At 39.7% G+C, this 24,937-nt stretch overlaps 2 protein-coding genes across 2 annotated transcripts; both read right to left on the bottom strand.

Annotated features, from left to right (window-relative positions):
* Positions 1-731: 731 nt before the first annotated feature.
* On the bottom strand, positions 732-5,612 carry napgb (N-ethylmaleimide-sensitive factor attachment protein, gamma b). The gene is made up of 12 exons (XM_076293784.1): positions 5,557-5,612; positions 4,877-4,944; positions 4,524-4,608; positions 4,015-4,032; positions 3,888-3,918; positions 3,360-3,469; positions 2,852-2,918; positions 2,616-2,686; positions 2,313-2,391; positions 2,098-2,177; positions 1,853-1,982; positions 732-878 (listed from the first exon to the last, which is right to left on the bottom strand). The coding sequence occupies exons 1-12, from the start codon at positions 5,610-5,612 to the stop codon at positions 732-734; spliced, it is 942 nt and encodes a 313-aa protein (XP_076149899.1).
* Positions 5,613-6,347: 735 nt separating this feature from the next.
* pias4b (protein inhibitor of activated STAT, 4b) lies at positions 6,348-12,535 on the bottom strand. The gene is made up of 9 exons (XM_076293143.1): positions 12,297-12,535; positions 11,693-11,731; positions 10,649-10,745; positions 9,666-9,755; positions 8,649-8,754; positions 8,414-8,487; positions 7,875-8,035; positions 6,553-6,671; positions 6,348-6,370 (listed from the first exon to the last, which is right to left on the bottom strand). Exons 1-9 carry the CDS (start codon positions 12,533-12,535, stop codon positions 6,348-6,350), a joined length of 948 nt encoding a protein of 315 aa, XP_076149258.1.
* Positions 12,536-24,937: the final 12,402 nt, after the last annotated feature.

The raw sequence follows: 24,937 nt of genomic DNA, 5'->3' as shown, positions 1-24,937 counted from the left end.
CTGAGGTAGACAAATGTCACCACCGTCTACAGCTCTTGCGACCGACAGCTGTTTGTTATCGCGCACCCTGTGTCATAATCAAACACATGATATGCTTACTAAAGACCTGGTCAGGTAATATACAGGTGGCAGTCATTGACAATATTGTAATTCACTTAATCTTTTGTGATACTACATTGTGTATATACATCTACTCTGTGACACTACACTGAAATAGATCATTAATCTGGACTACATTTGGGATTGTAACCATATCTTTCATACATAACAATTTAGTTAAAATAAATATCACTTTAGGTACATCCAAATACAGTTAGCACAGCTTAAATAAATAACACAATTACAATTCTGATACAACACAACGTATGACTGATTGCACTTTTTTTTCCTGATAAAAAATAAATGTATTGCTACACACGACTGAAATGTAACATACATAATTGACACACACACAAACACACACACTGATTTCAGCAAAACCTGCTGTACCTCTTAACAAATACTCTTGAGGCTTAAACATCTAGCAGTGTAGGAGTTCATAGTGCTGTCTTGTATAATTAATTTGTCCCTTTTCAAGTTCCTCCTGGTTAAAGAGGATTGATAGGTGAGAGGGTGACTCTTCGGTAGCTGATATGGAATTACAGAAATGCAGGATAAAACTGAACACACACACACGCGCACGCACACGCGCGCACACACACACGCGCACACACACTTGTTGCATCCCATAGCTAACACAGGCCTCCTTCTTCATAGTCATCATCGTCTGCTGCTGCAGCAGCTGGTCCTCCGGTGCCCCCCTGTGGTGCTGCAGGGGTCTTCTTCTTCTTGCCACCGCCTCCTCCAGGTACCCTTAGACTGATGGCCAGCTTGGCATACTGCAGCGACACACAGCAATCACACACATGAGAACCAGAAGGGAAAGGTTACATCTCAGCCTGCTCACAACTAACGTAGTCACATAGATGTCTGCTTTCAGACAAGCCTAGGGGCTGCAAGTCTAGTGCTGCTGTTCCCTGACTGTCAAATACCTATTTGTCATAATATTGGTAATTTCAATAGGACATCTGCCTTTAGGCACTGTTACACATTAGTTCAAAATTCCGTTTTAAGAAACTGATCTGAATGATCTTTTAGTATATAAAATGAGGTATAAAAAGGCCTTTGACTTAACGAGGGCAGTCTCTTATGATGGCTGCTATGCGTCATAACATTACAGAACAGACGAATGCAGGTTAGCTTTGTGACCTGACGGTGTTTATCTAGTCTGAGTAGCTCTGCAGGCTATACTAACCCTGCTACTCTACCAAAGCAGACCAACACTAACAGATTATCATTATGACAAATACATAAATGAAGTCATCAACTGGCTTGTTCATCATAGGACTGTCACCACCACATTCTGTGCCTTTGCAGACGCTGAAAGTACCCAGTAATATGTCATTCATTCACTAAATCTGGCTGCCTCCTACTCCTAGCACAATGCAAATTCACATACACTAGACACATTTTCTTTGCAGATAGTGATAACTACATTAGGGGATAAATTAAATGAACATCATGATATGCAGATACAGTGTCACCAAGAACACCAATATTCATTTATCTATGATGATTATAATTTCATATTAGTACATACCTGTGCTCTGATAACACTGCATGCATCTGACGTCCACAATTATAGTGCAACATATAAACTGCATCACAATACTTGCTATACAATACAGTACATGCAATATCACAAAAGGAAAAACATTGCAAGAATGTCATATAATGGCCCAAATATTGCAAACATCATATCAACTGTCTACCCCTAATGATAACTAACTAACAGCATACCCCATGCACTCACGTCATTGTCCATGTACTTGAGCAGAGGGCTGTTGCACACACGGTGCACCTGGTCTTCATCTTGCTCGTCATATCCCTGTAGAAGGGTCTCCATGGCTACACAGTCCTCACTGTTGTTGTACCCTGGGAAACTACAGGAGGGCAGTGGCAAAAATAATTCAAACATGACAACAAGCTGAACGTTTTGTGTTGCTGACGTTTGTAAATCAGTGGAGATTAAGTTGCTTGGCCGACAGACGGACATACCTGTAGCTTTCTCTGACGCACTTGTCAGCGGCCACAAAGTCCCCTCTGTGAAGATGAATCAACACCTGTGCAGTTGTTTTCTAGAAAGACAAAAGGAGCAACACAAAAACAGAAAATAAGGGTGTAGGGTATGTAAGGGTTCATATACATACATGTAGCGAGAAACATAGGAAAGTTCAAATACTGGGCCTCTAAGACTACGATCAAATCAGTACCTTGAAACATGTGGGGTAATTTTCTAAGTCTTTGTACATGGTCTTCTCTTTCTGGAGGGAGGCGGCTGCATCATCAAGCCTACATGGAGAGAAAAGAAAGACAGCTATGGGCCTTGTTCTGTGTACAGTACATTTCAATGCCCAATGACAATTAATTGATCTTTAGATCAATAATAAAAACAAGGAATAAAAACAATTCCTTGTTTTTGCCATTGATTTAAAGATGAACAACCTCAGGGTTTTTAGCTGTTCTCCCTAGCATTTGTAAGGCATCATACTACATCCCTTCAATGTAGAGCTTACTTGCGAAGGCGGACCAGCAGCCTTGAAGCTTTCCCCAGCATCTCTGCAGCCTGTGTCAATCGATCTTCAGTCTATACACACACATGGACGGGACAGACACGCACGCACGCACGCAGAAACACACACACACACACACACACACACACACAAATAATAGAATGCAACCAAGGAACAAACAATGTCTGCCTTAAATGCATAACTGCTATCCATTCACAATTGTGTTTCTTTTTCTGTACCTCAAACACATATGCAGCTTTCTGATAAAGATCCACAGCCTTCTCCAGATCCATTGGTTCCATGAGTCTGAGCAAAAACACAGATCACAAACCAGTTTGGATATATGCTGACAGCATTTGCCAGATTAGCTGTCCGTCTTCTCACTTAAATACAGCCATGAACAAAGACCATTTAGGGCAACTGAGCAGGGGTTGAGTTTAAAAGAATCTGGTGCCTGCTTACATTTGAGCCTAACTGTGTGTAACAGAGGCGAACTGAGCTAGCATTCTAGTTGCCCGTGTAAATCCTCACACCCCTAACCTGAACTGAGCTAGCATGCTAGTTGCCCGTGTAAATCCTCACACCCCTAACCTTAAGAATGCTTCTAACCGCTGAGTTGGGAGCCTGGGCTTTTAGCTCAGTGGTTATAGCGTTCGACTCCCATGCCGGTGTGTGTTGAGGTGGCGGGTTCGAGGGCCGTGAGCGGCGGACGAATTACGACCTGTTACATGTACAAAAAGCACTTACTTTCCCGCTCTGTCCAGTGCAATGCCAGCGGTCCCAGCAGTGCCATTCTCCACGTACATGACGCAGGCTTTCTCTATGAGCTGGATGGCCTCTGGCATGCGCTTCATATCCTGCATACAGCAAACAGGCCACAGTCATTTCATAACCGTCATAGTGGCAGGTATGGCTTACATTTACACAAGCAGGACTGACCAGACAAAACCACTCGACAACAAAAAGTGTGGAGTTTTCTACACGTAATGTCATGGAAGACATAGAGACAGCATTGAGTCATAATCATACTGAACACTTTGTTTGAAAATGAAGAAAAAAATCAGACCAGCAGTGTTTAAGTTCTGTGAATGGACACACTCTCACACACAGAGAAAGACAGACAGAAAGACACACACACACACACACACACAGATGAGGCGATTGCATTACAGTGCATTCTGCCCCCCACCAGGAGAACAGGGTTGTAATACCAATATCATCAAAACACTGACTTGATTTTAAGAATGATGATAACTATTTCAATGTGCGACATACCTTTAGCATCATGCCTGCTTGTTCATATGCTCTATAAGGGATAAAAAATTGTTTTACAATAAACATTAAATGTTTATTTTCTCTAATCTAAAATATTATTTTAGATATTTTAAAACCACTAACTTACTTGGCGGCGTGAAAAAGCCTGTGAAACTTGGTCAAGTGCAAATAATGGTGGAGTTTAGATGAAAATGTTCTAAAAATAGAATATCCTGACATAGTCTAATAAACTCAATGTGTGAACCCTTCATTATACAAATTGGTGAAGTCTCAGTAGCACACAAATCAGTATAAATGCATGTTCTCACATGTACTTTTTCTCAGATGTTTTTGTCCAAAGTGACAAACACCAACATAGATCATGTGGACATCTTTCATCATTATGTATGTGCCCTGGAAATCACTTTGATGTCAGCTGCACGTTACAACAGAGGAAAACCTGTTTAAAATGGGACAGTCTGTAAACTACAAATGCAACTCATCCAAGGAACAATGAAGCACATGGTCAGTTATAAGCAACCACAATCTGATACTTCACCCAAGTGTAAATTATTTGTTGATGAGAAGTTGACCATGCACTCATATCAGTCTTGGCAGATGCCCCAAGGGTTTCTGTCTGCACAAAAAAAAGGATACGCTTTGTTTTCTGTGTGGTACTCTGCCTCCTTCAGATATGCCTCCTTGGCTTGATCAAACTGTTTTGCATGTTTGAAAGCCACAGCTGTGGGAGGCAACATGAGGGAAATAGGTAAGAGACAACTACCACCATCTCATAAGGTGACCACATTTAAACACACAGCAAAGGCTGCTGCAATCATATTGTAAACACAATTGGTAAGCCATATAAGATATCCCAGGCTTATGCAGTCACCCAAGTTGTCAGGGGTCAAGGTGTGACTCATTTTAAAGGCTTAAAAGTACTACATACCTTTAAACACAAGTCAGCTTTGCAATGAGTATAAGGATATTGCTGGAAACATTTTGCATACCTGCTTTTGAATATTCTGTGGCAGCACTATCAAAGTCTGGCTTCCATTTGGTCATGCTTGTCTTCAGGCTGCAAAGGTAACATTGATGTTTAAAAGCTTCTTTTTTGAATGTGATCAATCATTCAAAGTTTCCATGCAGAATAAATAGCCTAACGCATGTTCCTCATAAAAATGGTGTTTCACCATTGGTATGATATTGCATTCATAATATTGTGAACTACTCAGACCTAACGTTAAAAGGTGATAAGGGGTTTGGAACAGTAACAGAATTAGACTATCTGAAGCAGTCCTCTGATTCGAGGATAACAAAATATAGCGGACCCCAAAGTAGCTTTGCCACTGTCTGCTTCACAAAATCATCGACGTAGCTTATGCCTCAGTCAGATGCAGTAGCCTCACAGCCAGCCTGACATCTCTTCTGCTGCAATTAGCCCTTCATTATATAGGCTACCCTGAAATAGACTCAATGCAATCACCCAATTTAAGTCTGCTAAATCATTTTTCGATGTGGACGCACCTGATACGAGACTAAGTTAGAAAAGGAAATTTGCTCTGTTCTGATGACAGTTCCTTTTAGCGTGCAATGACCCTTGAATGAGCTAGCTTTGCGTCGGCTAACGGACATCGGCTACATTGTAACAGGACGAATAACATTCGAGTGATGCACTGATTTGACTCACCATTTCTCTGCTTTAGCGATGTGCTCATGGGCTTCGTTGATTTTTTGTGCAGCCATATTCGGATGACAGCCACTGGTAATATCGGGTCGTATGGCTATAAGGAGGTGCGAACAGCAATAATAAACAGAATACCGTAGAGTAGGCTAGACGGCACGTAGATTATCCTCTCTAAGACCTCAACGTCACACTGCTACTACGTAGCCCGAATGGGATGCTACGATGGCTCATAGGCACCTGCTCTGGCGCCCTATGTGTTACATAACAACTCAGGCTATTGAATGCACGTAAACATAGGTTGTAGACATTATTGAGCTGTGAACTTCAACCTCATCATTTGGCCTATCCAGAAGCCGCAAACACACTCCCGAGAACTTGTGCTGCTGACGGGGTCCTCTGTTGACAATTTTTATTCTAATGCAGCCATTTAGTAGGCCTACAGAAATGTAAAAACATTCCCAAATAAATCAGATTCACTTGACATGGTTAGTTATGCTTAACTACACAGTAATCTCTACTTCCACTGACAAATAAGCATTCATCTCACAAGTAGCCTACATTAAAATATATAATCTTTATTCACCGGTTTGGTGTAACATAACAGTCATTGATAACGGCTAGAGTGAATTTGAGCAATTTCATACAATAACGGACCAGCTCATGTGTAGGCCTACTGTAAACATACACACGTAAAAGAAAACAAGCACAAAACACAGAAATGTCTGTCTAGCCACCACACGTTTCTCAGAAAAATTTAATATATCAGAATTCTTCATCTGAATCCTGTGTCAGGTCTATAACTTCTCCTTCAGGAAAGCTGACCAATGAAGACACACCTGTAGTAGAACAATAAAACATTATCTAAAGCTTTGAGTTTCATTAACATCTCGCTACAACCACTATTAAGTATTAAATGAGTCAAATCTGTTGTGTGGCCCAAAGAAGACAGCCAAATATAGTAGAACAACTCTAAGTTGAGTTTACATAACAAAGCCTTACTAAGGTCGGTTCTGTGTGCATTGCCATGTTGATCTTTCCCAGAGCACCAAGAACCGTCCTCCAAGAACTCAATCTCCTCAACGGACTCCTCTGCAGTCACCAGGATTGATGACAGCAAGCTGCATGACAAAAAAAGAGTGTGTGTGTGGACACTGATTTCACAGACAGGCAGCTGATCATGTGTGAAGGAAATATCAGCATCACATTCTAGGAGAACCTCCCGTCTTGTCACTTCAGTATACCAATTCCCCATTTACTCCAATGAATCAGTAGCCTGACGAGCCAGACCCACATTAAAATGTAATTTGCTGCCGCTAGGGTGCGTCTAAATTTCTAGGCTAATGAATCAGTAGCTACATACCAAAAAAAATATTTAAAATAATTTTTATAGTAAAGGTGGACATCCTTTACCAGACCGATTCTCTAAAGAGATTTTCAATTTGAGCTAATGCAATTAGTCACAATTAAATGTGCCGCTCACAACTGACCCATCTAGTCACATCTTTGAGTGAAGCAACAGGAGTCCTGTGCTTCTCATGCACTAGGTATGCTCACCAATCAGAAGTCCCCTAACTTAAAGTGAACTGAATCTTGACCTTCAAAAATTATATCACAAATCAAATCACAATATTGGTCAGAAAAAAAAATACAATGAGATATTTCCCCCAAATCCCTACCAAGGGGTATAATCAGCAGTGAAATTAAACTGTAACATACAACTCTTACAAAATCTTTTCAGAGGCATGTCAAACACATCTTTCTTGTAAACTAATGTTTTAAATGCAGTTATTTACTCAATTCCAAATAAGATAACATGTCTGTCCGTTTCATTTAATACTGGCGCCCTCTGTGCAGCCATTGGTTGAGTTCAACAGCACTTAACCATACTCCTCTGTCTCTCATTGTAAAGCCCGCCCCATGCCGGATAAGTAGCTGTAATTGGTTCCTGGGTTTTCGGGGATTAGGAAATGGGCTTGAACAGGAAGGTGACCAGACAGATCTGAAGAATAAATCCAAAAGCGCCTACATATTCGTCTGGGTTCACTCTCATTTAAAGTCAACCGGTCATGCTTCACTTGATGTTAAAACGAAAACACTGCAAAATACTCCATGGATTTAGCAAATATTGGCTCTTATTGGGTTCTTACTGGGTGGTTTCTGGAGCACGGTAGCCATATGTAGCGCATGTTACGGATTCAAATAAGGTCCAATAATTTAAGGGGGGTAAAGTGCCACCCTTGATTTCAAAACCTGTGCCCATGCCACTGATAACTCCAGCACACTTAACAATGTGAACCCCAAGTCTTTAACCGTCATTGTACCCGTCAATGCGAAGATGGCTGAAGGAGGCGTGCCTATCACACACAGGGCACAACCAGGTAGGCTTCTGGCGGTTGAACTCCAGGTAGGTGAGAGCATCGAAGCACTGGAGATGGGCACAGGCCAAGCCCCTGCATGGCACCCTCAGGCGTGTCTTCACCAGCTGAGACGGAGCACAACAGAGAAGTGAGAAACCCACAAAGATGGCACATGCCAAAATAAATATTCTGCTTTTATCTAACTTTTCCAGCATTCTAGCATTCCCTGCTAGGACCATGCCATATCGTATCGCATCATCATGATCATTCTTCTGCAAGTATTTTTTTATACTGCAATATTGACAACAGAGTGATATTTTTGCATAGCTTTATGCACACTTTGCACATTGTTCTATGTGTAAACTTGAACATTTTATTTTTTTGCAGAGCTGTGAGTACAATTAGCTTTTTTAATTAAATGCAACTATTAAGATATGACAGTGTGTGTTCACTATGCATAACTATCATTATTTCATAAGATTTTACTAAGAGAAGACTCTTACTGGGCACAGCAAAGATACACGTAGGCCAGTGGTGGCAACCTCACTGTCCTGTCCTGTGAGCATCTTTTCACGAACTAGGATACAAACATAAGAACATGTGTGTACATAATACTGAGTATAAGCAACCACCTGTGTGCAATTATTCAGCATCATAAAGCCCGTGGTACTCACTGTACTGAGTATAAGCGACCACCTGTGTGCAATTATTCAGCATCATAAAGCCCGTGGTACTCACTGCCAGTGTGACAGCTCTCAACACTCTCCACTGAGCTCTTCCTGAGTTGAGCCACCAGCTCCTCCACACTCAAGACCCTCACCAGATACACAGCAAAGGAGTAGGACTGGACACACACACAAGCAATATTAACAAACCACACACACAGTTGATAAATGATGTGAAGCAAAATGGAAATAGATCAGACAAACAACTGGTCGCTCAATTATACTAAGGCTCCAAGCATGAGTGGGATCACACTGCTCAGCCCTGGCGCTTGGTTGTTATTGTTATTTATGAACATAACAGAACATAACATGACATAACAACAACATAACATGAGCATCAGAGTCGATCACCTACCTACGTAAAAGGCATAAATAAATTGATTGTGCTCAAGAAGACAATTCATCACAGGTGTGTACAATGGCCCGCAACATAGTTATTTACAGCTAGCCACTTGCTATAGTGTTACAGTACATCTTAAATGAGGAACCCACTGCAATCACCTATTGATGGTGCGCTTAAAGACAAGGCTGAATCAATAATCCATTACAGATGACCACACACTTCTCACAGCTGATTATCAATCACAGTCTGTTGAGAGAGGTGAGCAGCACCATGAGTATGTTCACAGTCATGCTGACAACAGAATGAGCTTAAAATACATACTAATAGGTGTGTTCTGTATGAGGCATATCTGGGTTCATTGAATAGAGTTTTAGAACCTTGAATTGTTTGCGGAACGTAATCTTATGTTAGAATGTTCAAAAACCCACACCTTCAAGGGATAAAGGTGTTGTGTGTGATAGTGGATACAAAGTAATACTGGATACAAAGTAAAAAACAAAGTGGCTCAGTTGTTCCTGAACTACTAAAAGTTGTTCTCAAATCCCTGTGCATGCTCACAAACATTCGCTCACAATTATGATTTTATTTGTTTATTTATTTATTTTGTCATTCATTCATTCAAATAAAAAAGATTGAATAGAAGATATTCCATACCTTAAAAGTATTATACCAGAGTATGTACCCTACATGACTGGCTTTGTTTAAGTCAAGATGTGATGTGATGTTGATGGGAGGACAGGGTCGCATAGGTTCCTCTCCTAGTTTTCTGACTTGAATCTGAGAGGGCAATGTAGAAATAAAAAAATAAAAAATGTACAGCATCATCAACTAGGGCAGTACAATTAATCAATTTAACTGTCAACTATGACTTCAACAATTATGAAAACAACATAATTAAAAAATCACTTTACTGCATACTGTTTTCCAAAAATGCTCTTATTTTGTCTTGAGTTATAAATCCAGTGCACCCTTTGGGTAACTGTTGTATACTTTGTATTTTTTTTTTCATACACGTTTGTTTGGTTTTCCAGTTGAATTAAATATGTAGATTCACTATTAATTTCTTTGAAGTTTACAGTGTTTCCAAAACATTGAAACCCCATGTTAAATAATCAATCTTAGTGTTGACCAAACTAATCATGATTACGTTTGCCATAATTGAGCTGCCCCATCATCAACAAAATACCCTTTTCATACATTATGCTAGATGTTGCCTGTTGAATTTACGATATTCCCTATCAAAGGCTTTTACATCACTGATACATACATTTCAGTGAAAAGTGAAATCAAACAATTCCAAGGTGCACTCAGCAATACTGGTAGATTTGAGTCATTCTGAAACTCAACAGCCAAAATAATAACTCTTCACTCCTCCTCCATGTCTAAAGGTTGTTACCATGTTGTCTTAAAAAAAATAATAATAAATAAATAAATAAATAAATAAATAAATAAATAAATAAATTAATAATTATATATATATATATATATATATATATATATATATATATATATATATCTGACAGTAATTTAGTCATTCTTAATGGCTGTGCCTGGAGATAACCCACTTTCTCATTTCAAGTCCTGGAAGAAACCAACTGTATATGCCAAGAATTCAAGCACATATAGGATTGTGCTAGGGAAAAAAGTGTGATTAGCTACTGGTAGACCACCTTAATGGCTGGCGGGCTGGAGATGTGATTCATGGCGATTATAAGGTTTGAAGGATACTGGTCATCCTCCACTCCCACACTCTCTGTGTAGCAGATCCTGTCAGACAACAACATCCTCAAATTTAAGTCCTAATCCTCTAATCCTAGTCTTCAATTATGATCAAAAAAACCATGATCCCACATTATAATTTCTAGTTCACCCATCAGGTTATAAAATTAAGAACATAAATAAAAAAGATAAATGTATGGTAAATTTGAGAATTATTAGAGGATTTTACAGTCAAACCTTTTAAAACGGATTTCAAGCTGGGAAATTTCTGAAGATGCCTTCACAAAAAGGACTAGACCAGTGGTTCTCAAGCTGGTGTTCAGGGCCCCCAGGGGCGTTGCCAAAAATATGTGAGGGGTCACGAAATGATTTGGATGAATTAATTGAATATATTTTTACAATACAATGGTTTTTAGACCAACCTGTTTGAATACTGGGATATTCAGTAGACCTAGATATAGGCTTCCAATTCACATTGTTTCCATTCCATAAAGTTCCTTCGAAAGTGGATGTTACGCAAACTCAAACCACCTGCCTCTTACAATGATGAGCTTGAAGATGCTGTACAAGCTTACCAGTGACAGAACACCAAGCAGCTTTTTTTGCCACAGGAGCGCCAGTTATACATTGGATGAGTGCTAGTTACCCTTTGGAAAATAATACATCAGATTGTCAAAGGCTGCCATTGACATTTATGCCTTTGGTGTTGACATAGCCTACATATGAGAGAAGACAATTTCTGCCTCGACAACATTTTTCATAGTAAAAACACATTTTGCCAGTTGGAGAGAGGGGGGATGCGATGCGCATTGTTTTTTTTTTTTTGTTTTTTTTGGGGGGGGGGGGGTCGCCAGACTAAGTTTAAGAACCACTGGACTACTAGATCTGTCAGTAGCCTACTTAACTACTTAACTTAATATAACTTTATTCTAGGAATGATAAAATTGAAACTTCATGTGTAAAAGCAGATTCTAATAGTTATCTACTATGCCTACCTGATCACTATCTGAACTTCTTCTCCAGAGGAACGCAGTCTGTGGAAGGGGGAAAAACACATTTATTAGCATGCCTCATAGAGGCCTATGTAGGGCAGATCTCTGAAAAGTAGTCTTGGAAGACTCAAATATATATCGGAAAGAATATCTGGGTTTCAACTCACTTGATCAGTTGCTTGCGTTGCTCTTCACTTAAAATTAATGTAAATAATTGCAGCTGCAAGTTCTGCAGTAGATTCTCTAAAACAAAATAGGCAATATAGCAAGGGTTTGCTTAATTTCTACCCCACGACTTCCTACAAAGTCTCTCACTAATATATTGACCACGACTAGAAGAGTGACCAACGAAACAGCACGTGTCAGCACTAGCCTACCTACATTAAGTCCTACACGCGCGTGTCTGTAAGTAGCCTACTTTACTTTACTCAGACTTTGAGTCTACTATTTCATATTAATCCAGTGAAAACTACAAAGCCCTTAACTAAAATACTTGTAATAGAAAGTATGTGTTAAAACAGTCACCGTACTAGGCCTTAAAGGTTGAAGATCGATGAGTGTGCCCAAGGTTTCATGGAATGGGTGTGCCTTTAGTTTGATATCAGACTCTCGAGAAGAGAGGGTATTGATGTTGTTGCCGCCAATGTTCCAGTTGCTGCTTGAAACAGCTTGTGGCTGATGGCGAGAGTTGTATATATCATATATTTTTGTAATAAGCTCTTGGCTGCTTTCATTTTCAATGAGCTGGATGGCACGACGAATCAAATCTTTCTTCAAGCCCTTCCTGTCCTTGCCTAGGGCCAGGAAAAGGGCACGGAGGTCGACCACTCGAAAACTCTGCACCATGCTCTATGCGGGAGGGAAAGAGTTAGAGATATTATTCAAGTTTTAAAATAAACCCATTTGAAATGCGCCGGGGACATTCATTCTCATGTATTTCAGTCCTACTTGCCATCGCATCCATTGTCGATCAAAACATCCGCGTGACACCATAGCATCAAGTGCAACGTCACATGCGCATTAAATAAACTAACGTTAGGCTATTTGCCGTCAATATTAAATCGAATTAAAAGTGTAGTGGTCAATTCCTCGTTTTGTGTTGGCCTTAATCACGTATACAAATACAGAAACACAATGGAAAAGCACTGTTGTAATATTGTGTAATGTTATAGACAATGCATTGAATATGATTGAATTCAGATAGGCCTAATATTAGGCCTGCTTTTCAGACACTTAGCCTATCTTTCTAAGCACCATGTAGAGCTGTAACCTGTAGATCAAATGAGTAATCAGACTCATCAATATCACTGCATAATGTAAAATATCATATGTGTGATATAAATTGCAGTACATTTGTTTCACCGGCAGTGGGCACTGTTACCCTGTAACAGGACAACAGGCTCTCATGGCCTCTCAGACCAGAGGTGTTTCCATGGAGATGACTGTCCAGTCAGTGTAGTGGCCTGAGCCAGTTGACCTCTTATGGTGGTCTTTGACCCACTGGTCAGCATAAGGGTCAGGAGGTCAGGAGTGGCCAGAGGGCTGTGAAAGCACTCCACTGATTGGCTACCATTCACCCACATCTAGATAATTAGAACATTGACCCATATTCCTAATGCATATGATATGCATAACATTGTGCTGTATATTTCACCCCTCATAAAAATAAAAAAACTTCCAATAAAGGGTCTTTGTCCCTCATGTTTTTAATTAGCACTAGGCCATACTTATACTGAGAAGAGGATGTGTAGTCAAAAAAATCTCATGTGATATTTTATATAGAGTGAATGTCATATAGAAACATTACCTTTCAGTTTACTGTTGAATAGATTCACTGCAGGCAACAGTCTGTGTGGTTTTTATAATTTAGGATGTACATGGGGTTTGGAGGACTTGAGGGATTGTGTATGGCTTTTTCAAAATCCACTTCAGGTTATTTGAGGTACTGGTGCCTGTGCAATTATCAACAAGTATGTACTTTTATTCACCAGTGGCATTCATGTTAAATGGAAACGTTTAGGAATTGTACACAGCACAGTAGCGTGTTGATTTGAATACCCAGGAAGCCTGAACAGTGTAGCAGCTTCTCCACAGCAAACAAACAGCAGTGTGGCCAGGCCTCGGCGTGGATTTAAAGCACCTCGTCCCTCTCTCCTGAGGCTCTTGGGCTGGTCACATGATCGGCAGCCCTCCTCCTTCCTATAACTCAGGCGTCTGAGCAGATGGCTTGTCAATATCAATATATTAATTTAAAGGCAGCCGCGCGATCAGCGCAGTACTTCGTTAGAGTCCTGTGAGAGAGGGGGAAGGTGTGTGGTGATGGAGGAGGAGATGAGAAGGGGGGGGGGCGTGCAAGGGCAATGGAAGGAGAAAAGATTGAGAGATGATGATGGAGGAAAAGAGAAGATGGTGGGAAGGTGTGGACATTTCCGAAGCAGGACTCAAAATTCTGGTTTGAACTGTAGACATGAGGTAGTGAAAGAAAATGACGAAATTATTTATTTTTGTGATACAGAATTCAAAGAAATACAGCTATATCTTTTATCGAAGCAGCACCTTGTGGAACAAAGGTCCTGGTCTGTTAACTCCAAGCGGAGACGCAGAGACACTCCACATCAACAATTTATGATTTCTGCAGTGATTTCTGCTCCCTTTAAGATGTATTGAGCTGACCTGAGTTACGAGGAGGTGCAGTGGTATTTCTTGATTTAGTTAGTTAGTTGAAGAAGAAGAGGGGGTTGTGCGTTCATGAACCCTTATGACCCTTCAAACACCTCAGTCCATCCGACAATAACATATTTCCATCGCAGAGGGGGCCTGGATCACAACCCCTCCTCTCTTTGCTATTACATAACCAGTTCCGTCTTTGGAGGATTTTAACCCAATCCTGGCAACCCTGTGACCCCTGACCCCTCAATTAGCTGGCACAGTTCCTCCAGAGGGGGGAGGAAAATGTGATTGATTTTTGTATTTATTTATTTTCAATGATAAAATAATGATAATTTTATTTATTTACTTTAAGCACACATCTGTATCATATTTATTCATAAGCATTACATGAACCTTACAAAGCATGTCCAAGTGAAGAATAAAAAAATGGAGGAATTGAGAATGAGAAACGAATCAGAGCACGAACGACAAAAGCAGTGCTCCAGAGGGGTGTACCACGAAGCGAAGTTACTGGCTTTGCCCAGTAACTTAGGGAGTAACTGCTGATCTTAAAAAGAATACTGCATGTATTGCATGCATGCACTGTATTGCCTCTGAAGTGACATATTGTTTTAAGATCAGAGGTCACTTCCCCTAGTGCACAGATCAGGTGTCCTTTCATTTGATGGATTTTTGAGGGAATAGTAGCATGTTTATGCATGGATGTACAGATAATTCAGGGGTTGGCCACTACAGAGTATAGATATATTAAAAGACTGTTTCAAAGCGAACAGCTCTGGCACAAATGTTATTAGGGATGGAAAAAACACAAGTACTTGATATGTTATAGTAAAACTATGAGGAGTATGGACAAAAATATCTTCTATGAAATTAAATTAAATTAAATATAATCTCCCTTTGCCTATGCAGCCATGTTATTTCAACACAGTATGTAATATTTGATGGCCAGGATCATGCATATAGAAAACTAAACATGCATATCAGAATTGCACCCTAAGACTAACCTGTGAGATCTGCAAGACTGTAGTCATTGTTTGTTGGTTTCCCAACTGCAATTTACTGATTAGAGTGAAAACAGTCTAAAGCATTACCTTGGAGGGATTTGAAATACTTCAATATTGTTATGGATTATGGATTTGTGAGTGGTGCCTAGTTTGTTGATCAGGGTAATGGTATCTGATTGGTCACTTCTGTGTGATCTTTGATCTCTGACATTTGTTTAGTTCAGGGCACGGACGTAAAGTGACCTTAGAGTCCACACACACACACACACACACACACACAAACACACCTGATATATGCACTACATAGTTAAATACCATTGCTTTTATCTATGCAAAGTTATCTGAACTGTTTTTTAAGATCCTTCAATACAAAAATCTTTCTGCAGCAAAGTAGCTGCCGTAGTGAATGCCTTGCTTGGCGTTGCAGATCTGCATTGAGTTCGATTTCCTCCTGCTTTGTGTAAGAAACTCTCCAGCTATTTAATCATTCATTTACTGAGGCAGAGATATCAATTTTTCAACGTGGTGGAAACATGCAAACAGAACATGAAAGGCGGCGGGTCTCACAACAAAATGCTACCTCTCCTGTTGTCAATGGATCATCATGTATGTTTAAGTGAAATGAAGGGATTACATTTCTTTGTTTTATGAGAAAGAAAGAAAGAAAGAAAGAAAGAACAAAAGAAAGAACAAAAGAAAGAAAGAAAGGATGACAAAGGAAAAAGGAAAGACACAGAACAAAAGTAAACGTGTGGCCACAGGTTGCACACATACGGACAGCGACAGCTCCATTCTCCTCTGTAGAGTGGGCAGCTGGAAGGACTCTCCTGCCAGTGTATTGGAAAAATTAAAATGTCTGCTTGCCTGCGAACACACGCGGCTCTGTCGGAACTCTCAGATGTTTATTTCACACAATGGCTGTCCCCACTGGACGCCGTTAAAGCCCACTCTTCGTGTCTCTCGGCCTTTTGGAGCGGGCAGAATTATTAGCGCTTACGCGCTGCCTTCCATTGAAAAGATTATTTGTCATCTGCAGAGTAAAGGATTTTTAGAAGTCAACCTGCAGCTCACTCCCACCCAACCCCCCCTCTCTCTCTCTCTTCCTCTCTCTCTCTCTTCCTCTCTCTCTCTCTTCCTCTCTCTCTCTTTCTCTCCCCCCCTCTCTCTTTCCCTTGTTCCCTTTTTTCCCTCTAACCCCTCTCCTCCTTCTATCCCCCTGGTGCTGCCCGGCTACCAATCAATACCATATTGATCAACTCTCTCTATCGCTGGCCAACCAGACTAATCACCTTAACACAAGCTCAACACTCTCACTCTCATACTGTACACACACACACTTGCACATACACACATGCACGCACACACACAAAGGCACATTCATATTCAGAAACATCCCCATGTATTGAAGTACACCCCAGGACCTATATGCATATGTTGTTTTAAGTTTGGAATGTAGGGTCCTGATGTATATAGCCATTGGTCTGCTTTAAATTATTTAGAACATGCTTGATTTAAGAGCATGATAATACACAAACACACACACACACACACACACACACACCGTGTCCTGCCTCCCCCCATTTTCTTTGTTCCCACACAATCGATCAGATTTTTTAGAAAGGTGCAGCCACATCCTCCCTCCGCATGTTTTGATTTCTGGGCTGAAACTAGTGAGAGTTGTCACTCACTGCCTGTCTGCCTGCCTGACCTTCTCAGATCAGGCATGGACTAGAAAAACACACATACCGCAAGATATTCATTTCCCACTGAGGAACCACATAATAACATATTACTGTAGTGTCGTGCCTTACTAAGCCATCTACATTTATATCTGTCAATTTTATTTTTTTTTTTCAATCTGTATGTCAGTCTTCACAGCATTGGTTGCATTGTTTAATTATCCACAGAGGCACATCAGAAACTCATCTAGTGTGTGGATGTGCCTGCTGTCCCGCAGGCTCAGCTTCCTGTGTTTGCGCTGTAAAGAGACATGCGTGTGTTTACTCACACACAAGCTATGATTAAACAGCTCTCACACCAATGTGATTCTAATTGACTCACCGTCATTCCTGTGTCAATCAAAGCCTGATCTCACACACTACTGGACCACGGCTACCCCAAAATCCAGTGCCAAGGATGCTGATTGGCTGGCGGGTGTTAGGTGGGCAAACCAATACTGCTTTATCTACTGGCATAAGAGGATCAATTAATCCCCATTGTGCATGCCGGCCCTGATAGCGCACCATGTCTGATTAGGGACGGCTTGTTTCTGCGGGGTCAAGATAAGAGCTCGGCCATCACTCAGCACGATGACCAGAGAGGTTAATCAAATAAAAGCGCCCCCCACGGGGCATAAACCATGACCTCAGCAACAGCTAGAGCCATGAGAGCATGGTTAACATTCACACGATGATGGGGATGGTTCACACATGCACACCCATGATACATACACATACACACATAAGGTATATGCACAAAGCATTTACACAACAAAACAGACAATATTGTAACAAGATATTGGTGCGGCACATTTTTGCATTTGTGTCTTTTACAACAGTTCTAAGAACACAGTTCTACAAACTACTAACTGGAGAGGTGACCCCTAGAAGAACAGTTCCTAGGGTATTTTTGTTCTGTTTGCAATCGCACACAGTAGGAACACTGAGATGACTTAACACACTTTAGTAGCCCAATTCTTACAAGACCCTACCCCAAAGTAGGCACTCAAATAGTTGTAGGAACTGCGGTCAGAGGAACTCTTTAATCTAGGGTGACCAGATGATAATGGGTGGGGGGCGGGTGCATGTTAATCAGACCTTTCCATAACACTTGTAAAGCTAATAGGACTTTATGCCTAAATTAATTTTTATTTATAAACTAAAATGTCAGTCATTAAGAAATACAATGATTGTGTTGTAGCTTTGTGTAACCCAGACATCTGCAACATAAGTCAATGTATGCATACGACCACTTTCCCTGTCCTCATGACTGCAACTGGCACTCTCCTATTTTCCTACACATTCCTCCTGGTACCTGCAGAGATGTTTGTGCTTTTAGCAGCGTGTTCATCAGGTCCCGAGACACCAGCCTGATACCACCATGTCAACAATGAATGAAAATGGAAAATTAGCTTATTATCAATACGTGCATTATCAATTGGAGCAAGTAGGCTAAACAATTATTAGTATTTTTTTTAAAGATATATACAGGGACTGCCGCAGCCAATGAGCGGGAGCTTGTTCAACCACCATGAACAGTTTTTAATGTTCAATCAGACAAAAAATACTCGAGACTCTGCTCTAGCATAATTTTCGAGACAATTAGGGCAGGATTCGGGATTCGGGACAAGTGCTTGGATTTCGGAACTCGGGACATCTGGTCACCCTACTTTAATCCCCAGTTCCATGCTGTCTGAATGCGTTCTAGGAACTGTATGTTCTAGGAAATGCAAAAAGTTCCTATGTGAAAGGGCCTTTTGCAACATTGGCCACAAGGATTCTTCAATTATTCTGTAAACCATTCTCAGTCTCTCTGGCTACCAGCAGAAATATGGAAAGAGAAAAGAGATGGAAGGATGAACAGAATTACATAGATAGATAGATAGATAGATAGATAAATGGATAGATAGATAAATAGATAAATGGATGGATGGATGATTCAGAGAATATGCCTGCAGTAGGATGCTCCAGTTTTTCCATGTCACTGCTGTTTTTGGACTTGCTGAGGCACCAGAGTGAACATAAGTTGCCTCGAAAAGGGAAAAACCAAGTGTTGGAAGACAAGAAAGATATGAAATGGCTCAGACGGAGCCCAGAAAAGTGAAACAGTCGCGAAAGTAGAACATGTCCAGCAGTGAGGGAACAAGGGAAGAACAGCAGCACTGTACACAACCCAGCAGCATGCACAGAGCAGGGGAGAGGCCTAATCAATATCCATTCTCCTCAACAGAATTGTATGTGTGTGTGTGTGTGTGTGTGTTTGCATGTGTTTGTATGTGTATGGCTGAGTCATGTGTGTTTGTGTGTGTGTGTGTGTGTATGTGTGTGTGTCTGTCTGTCTGTCTGTCTGTCTGTTTCTGCGTGTGTATTGATAAGAAACAAATGCTACCAGGACTGTGAGCAATGAAAAACCTGAGACTCCACAGTGTCATTCTGTCCAGTCTACTATAACATCTCTCTCTCTCTCTCTCTCTCTCTCTCTCTCATTGTCTGTTATAAAATGAAGATTTATGCAACCAGTGCTCAAAACATGGCTTCCGTCCCCACCGTATGGCCCCTCCCCTCCTCCATTACCCCCCTACTTCTCTTTTTCTCCAACACACACACACACACCTCCCTGTAGAATTGATTGATTATTCCCTCTCAATCCATCTCTTCCACTGTTTCTTAGCAACCAGTTCTCCAGTGAATTTGGATGTCAAGAAGGTTTCTAATTTATTTATAATAATAATGCTAATATTATTATAAATAATAATAATAATAATAATAATAATAATAATAATAATAATAATAACAATAATACCAATAACAAAAATAATAAATATTTTAGTGTGTGTGTGTGTACCTGCTATATGCCTACATCTTGTATTCAAACAGGCCCTGCAGAGAAAAAACACACTACCTGTTATCAATCATCACAAACATGTCGGTATAGTGTTTTCTGATATAGAAAGTGTAGGCTACAAGAGCTGCATACTCTTTCACACAACACCATGAGTAAAATCCAAATCACAAAAAAAGAAGAAAAAATAATTTGCTACACATGCTGTATTATTTATTTATTTATTTATGTATTTATTTATTTATCTATTGTGTGTTATGATGTGTTTAAGAAAGACTTGTGTATATGTTCACACCTCTGTAAACAGACGGCTCTGACTTGGGTTCCATAGTCACAGCTGGCAGTGTAACTGGAAGTCGTTCTGCAAGTTGTTCCTCATGAAGTCGTTAAGATGCTTTTAGTAATACACAGCCGTCAGCATAACAAACTTACAAACGAGCAAACAGCAAACAAGTGAACCCTTTTTGCTTGACTGATGATTGCTTGGCACTGGCACAGAACACCCCCCTCACCTTTCTCTCAGAAATAACCACATACACATACACATACCACACACACACACACAGGTACACACACACACACACACACAGAGAGAGAGAGAGAGAGAGAGAGAGAGAGAGAGAGAGAGAGAGACAGAGACCATCCCACATACACTCCTGTGTGTTACATGTGCAGAAAAAGTCCCACACTTAAAAATGTTTGCTTACTGTGACACAAACAACACAAAATGTATTGTAACTCCTATTTATTTATTTATTTATTTATTTATTTATTTATTTATTTATTTATTTATTTATTTATTTATTGATTGATTGATTGATTGATTGATTGATTGATTGCTCCATTGATTTGAGTACCAATCACTTACTTTCACGTGGGAAAGTATGGCATATTGACTTTGGGTTAGGCTCTCTAAAAATGCCTTTTATTTGTAAATGTAAATCTACAGTCAGTGAGTGTAGTGCATCAGAACTTTCCACGCTCCAATATCACAAAAGTTAAGTCTAAGGACTCATGTAGCCATGCACGTGTTTAAAGGATTCGCGTTGTTACTAATGCTCAGTGACAACTTGTCTTTCAAGGTGCTTCTAAAATGTCCGATTTTATATCATTATAATTGTAGCCTGGTTATGACATTCCGATACCAAGATGAATGTCGTAGCCTAATCCATGGATTTTTACCTCATGAGTAGGCCTACGTCTCACACAGGTCTACGTTTTACAAGACATACAGCCTAATGAGTAATAACAGGTATTCCTAATGTTTTATCAATTAGACCTACCACGACCCTATTATCGTTAAGCAATAGCAGATTTAAAAAACCCTAGCTTAGTTTCTCTTAAGTAGCCTAGCCTATTCTGATAATATTTGTTAATATCAATAACTCATATCCTAGGCCTCTATATATTATATTTCTTATTTAGGATTAGTTATTACAAATAACATGATGATAAAAAAATAATAGCCTAACAATTGGACTTGTTGAAAAAGATTGCCACTAGTGTCACTAGCCTTACAGAAATCTCCAAACCTTTGCACAATAAAAGGAATATTGTTTTCTCCAGTATATTCTCTATTTGCTGTGTAGGCCTAAAGGTTGCATATATGCAACCTGTGTATTTACATCGATCCAACGGATATTGATTTCCAATCGATCGAAAGGGGAGAGAAAACTGGTCGGCCAGTTCCGACAACATCTTCACTATGAGGAATTTTCCATCATTGAAAAAAAATACCAAATGAATGTGAAGAAAAAGCTTCTGAAATCAGAAAAAAATGTCCCCCTTTTGCTGTGCATGGATGTGGAGGACATTTGAAGGTGTTTATTTTCATTATGAAGCTGAAGCAAACAAGTGAGTTTAGAGTATGTGGAATGTTTCTCGCATTCAGCCGTGAGGAATCTTCACTTAAAACGTAGGAAGCATAAGATGAGTCTATGAGACTACCTTAGAGTTCGGGAAGGGCATCAGAGACTGAGACATCAGTGCAGTGAAGTAGAAGCAGATAGTTTGGCCTATAGATAACTGGTTGTTAGATGCTGCCATACAGAGAAGTTAAACACAATAAAACATCTACATTTAAAATTAAAATATAAATAAAATATTTTTTGTAAATAAGTAGTCTAGATATGTTGCCATACAATAGGTTGGTGAAATATAAAACTCGCAATTGAACGACAGTCTCATTTCAACAAGGTTTACTGAGTTAAATGTCACTAACGTCTTGATTTTGATTACATTTTCATTTGAAATAAGAATACACATATTCACCATTATCAGCTATAGCAAACAAGGAATTAAATAAAATATAGGCTACACATGGCAAACATATAGGCTACAAAGAAAGAAAATCTTCTGTAGCAGCCCTTGTTCTCAAAATGGAATGTGCGTTGAAATGCCGAGCCATTGCTATGTTTCCCTCAATAAGAACAAGTCTATAGACTATGAAATGTGGACATACGCAGAAGTAGCCTACACATATTCAATTTGTCCTAACATAGGCCTATTGCAAATTAGGCGTGTTATATTATTATGATTATTATGCCTATTATTATTAGGCCTATTATGGTTACTATTATTAGTGGTAGTATATAATGATTATTATTGTTATTATTGTTATTATTATTATTATTATTATTATTATTATTATTATTATTATTATTATTATTAGGCTACGTAGTCTGGGCCTATACAAATGCAGGACCGGAATGATGTAAATATTTTTGCAATGCAGGCTGTGTAGCCTGGGCCTCCGATGCTTTCACAGAACTTGATCCTGTCAGAATTATACAGGTTCGTTACTGAGCTCTTCATTCGCCACAATGTTTGAAAATAGTTTTTTAACAAAAGGCTGCTTTTATGTTTTTAATTTATAAAAAATAAAGCTTGCCGCTTGTGTTCAAAACAAAAAGTTTTTCACTATAGAAAGGATAGCGCTTTGCCATAACTGTTCTATGATGCGTTTTTGCGTTATCTAGTTTTATCATAAAGGTTTTTAGCCTATCACATAGGCCTAGGTTCGTTTTAAAACTACTTTTATTCAGTTAAAATGTCCTCGGCCTTTATAAGACAAAAATATAACTAACTGTTAAACTTCAGGCATGACAGCAGTGATGATCCCATTATGAAAACCTTGTCAGTCAGGTTCTAAAACAAGAGAATGCAGGGCAAAATTGATCATACCCAGAAATTATGACTTTTGGACTTTGAGCGCATCAGGGATTTAAGATAGTCCCGGAGTTGAATTAGGGGAAAACAGAGTGCGGTGCCAGAATGCCAAAGAAAACATTGGAGAACGCACACATTTTAAAGTGAGATTTTGAGAAAAATATTGTTTTTAAAAATAAGAATACATAAACACTTTCTCATGATCTACTTTTTGGCATAAACGTATCGAGAAGCCCAGGCCACGCCTTTCCCTAAACTCTGAAATCGCAAACACATTCGAACAACTGATTGTTTTAAACGAACAATTAACACCAAGTGAATTATAAGGGAATGTTATGGCCAACATCCATCACTACGGCGGTCAGGCCGCCAATACCGAAGGCTCTCTGCCGCTGAGCATCGCGAACCTAACGGATTCTGCACTGGGCCCTGAACAGTAATTTATTTCCGATAGAGGGACTCATCGATAGTGGACACTAAAGCAAGAACACTACGTTTATTTGTGTTGCGTAAGACAGCAACATAGTGCCCCCATTCCTTCTTGACTTACGGCAAAACTACGTAGGCTAGGCCCGTAGTTCAAAACGGTGTTCCTCACTTTTTAGGGAAAAGTTTGTCATCACCATCATCATCATCATCATCATCATACTATTATTATCATTGTTGTTATTGTTGTTGTTGTTGTTGGAAGTAGTAGGCTAGTAACCTAGTAGGCCTACTGTTGATTTCCCTCACGGGATCAAAAGAGTATTTATACTGCTGTTGTTGTTCTTATTGTTCAGAGATCATGTGTCGAATATCAAATCCCAGTTGCAGCTGGTAACGAAAAAGAGCCTAGTAATTTTAATAATAAAAAGAATAGGCCTACCGTTATTGCAGCTTTTAGGCCTGAATTTGCTGGATCAGGAATTGTGCAAACTAGTTGAATAATAGGCTAAGCTACAGAAAAATATTTTGTCATCAATGATGTCATATATTTTTCTGCAAATCCACAACAGTGATAAGAGAATAAGTCAGAGAGAGTGTATAGCCTAAGCCTATTACCTACATCATTGATACATATCACACAAAAAACAAGCTCAGGTATTTAGAATAAAAAAAAATTGACCCACACTCACTAATGCGCCTATAGCCTATTGCGTCGACTGTGAAATATAACTTAGACTTCCATTAAGAACAACGACACAATAATCCAGTCTACATTTCCAAATGAATATAGGAACTTTAAATGAGCATGCACCAAATACCGACATCGAAGACGCCAGGAAGGCTCGGAGATCCAGGTTCGCGAGGCATTTCTTCGCTCACCCTCGTCCAGTTCTAAACTTTCTGACCTATGCGCTGCTCTCTCACCCTGGGTCACCAAACACAATTAATCAGTGTCAGTCAATATATTGATTAGATTTATCAATGACCACAAGAAAGGGAAAACATGCATCTTCAACTAACGTGGAAACTTTAATGGTCTGCACAGCCAACATCTGTGGCAGTTCCTAATCATAGCATGGTGACGACAAAAAACAAAAATATTAAAATAGATCAAAACGCATTAGCCTTGATTATGGCTCTTTAGATCTGTGCTTAACTGATTCGCTTACCTTTCCCACTTCAGTCCATATGCTAGATAGATGGATATATGTCAAAAGTGAAATAATTCTAAACAGCTTACATTTTAAAGCCAGCACATGTTTAACTAATATATCCCACGTGAACCTAAATATCCCTGTCATCTTTCTAATCCTCATCAGAGTTAGGCCTACTCGTCCCTGCGTCTGTGTTGACTTATGTCTACCATTCTACCCTCCTTATACTGAATTAAAAAATATATTTATATTGTTTGATCTCT

The sequence above is a fragment of the Alosa pseudoharengus genome, unplaced genomic scaffold (assembly GCF_046254945.1).
Source record: "Alosa pseudoharengus isolate Yale_2024_CS ecotype anadromous, Long Island Sound unplaced genomic scaffold, YU_APseudo_1.1 YU_APseudo_1.1_scf_2, whole genome shotgun sequence".
Lineage (NCBI taxonomy): Eukaryota > Metazoa > Chordata > Actinopteri > Clupeiformes > Clupeidae > Alosa > Alosa pseudoharengus.
The sequence above is the reverse complement of the archived record's forward strand: the minus strand, read 5'-3'. Positions and strand labels throughout refer to the sequence as shown.

Coding starts and splice junctions, on each gene's coding strand:
- napgb (XM_076293784.1), bottom strand. CDS start 5,612: ATGGCTGCACAAAAAATCAACGAAGCCCATGAGCACATCGCTAAAGCA. Junction 2,178..2,312: donor ATTACCCCACATGTTTCAAG/GTACTGATTTGA, acceptor TTGTCTTTCTAG/AAAACAACTGCACAGGTGTT. Junction 879..1,852: donor TCAAGTACATGGACAATGAC/GTGAGTGCATGG, acceptor GTGTCGCTGCAG/TATGCCAAGCTGGCCATCAG.
- pias4b (XM_076293143.1), bottom strand. CDS start 12,535: ATGGTGCAGAGTTTTCGAGTGGTCGACCTCCGTGCCCTTTTCCTGGCC. Junction 10,746..11,692: donor GAAGTTCAGATAGTGATCAG/GTAGGCATAGTA, acceptor GTTGTCTGACAG/GATCTGCTACACAGAGAGTG. Junction 8,488..8,648: donor TGAGAGCTGTCACACTGGCA/GTGAGTACCACG, acceptor TTTGTATCCTAG/TTCGTGAAAAGATGCTCACA.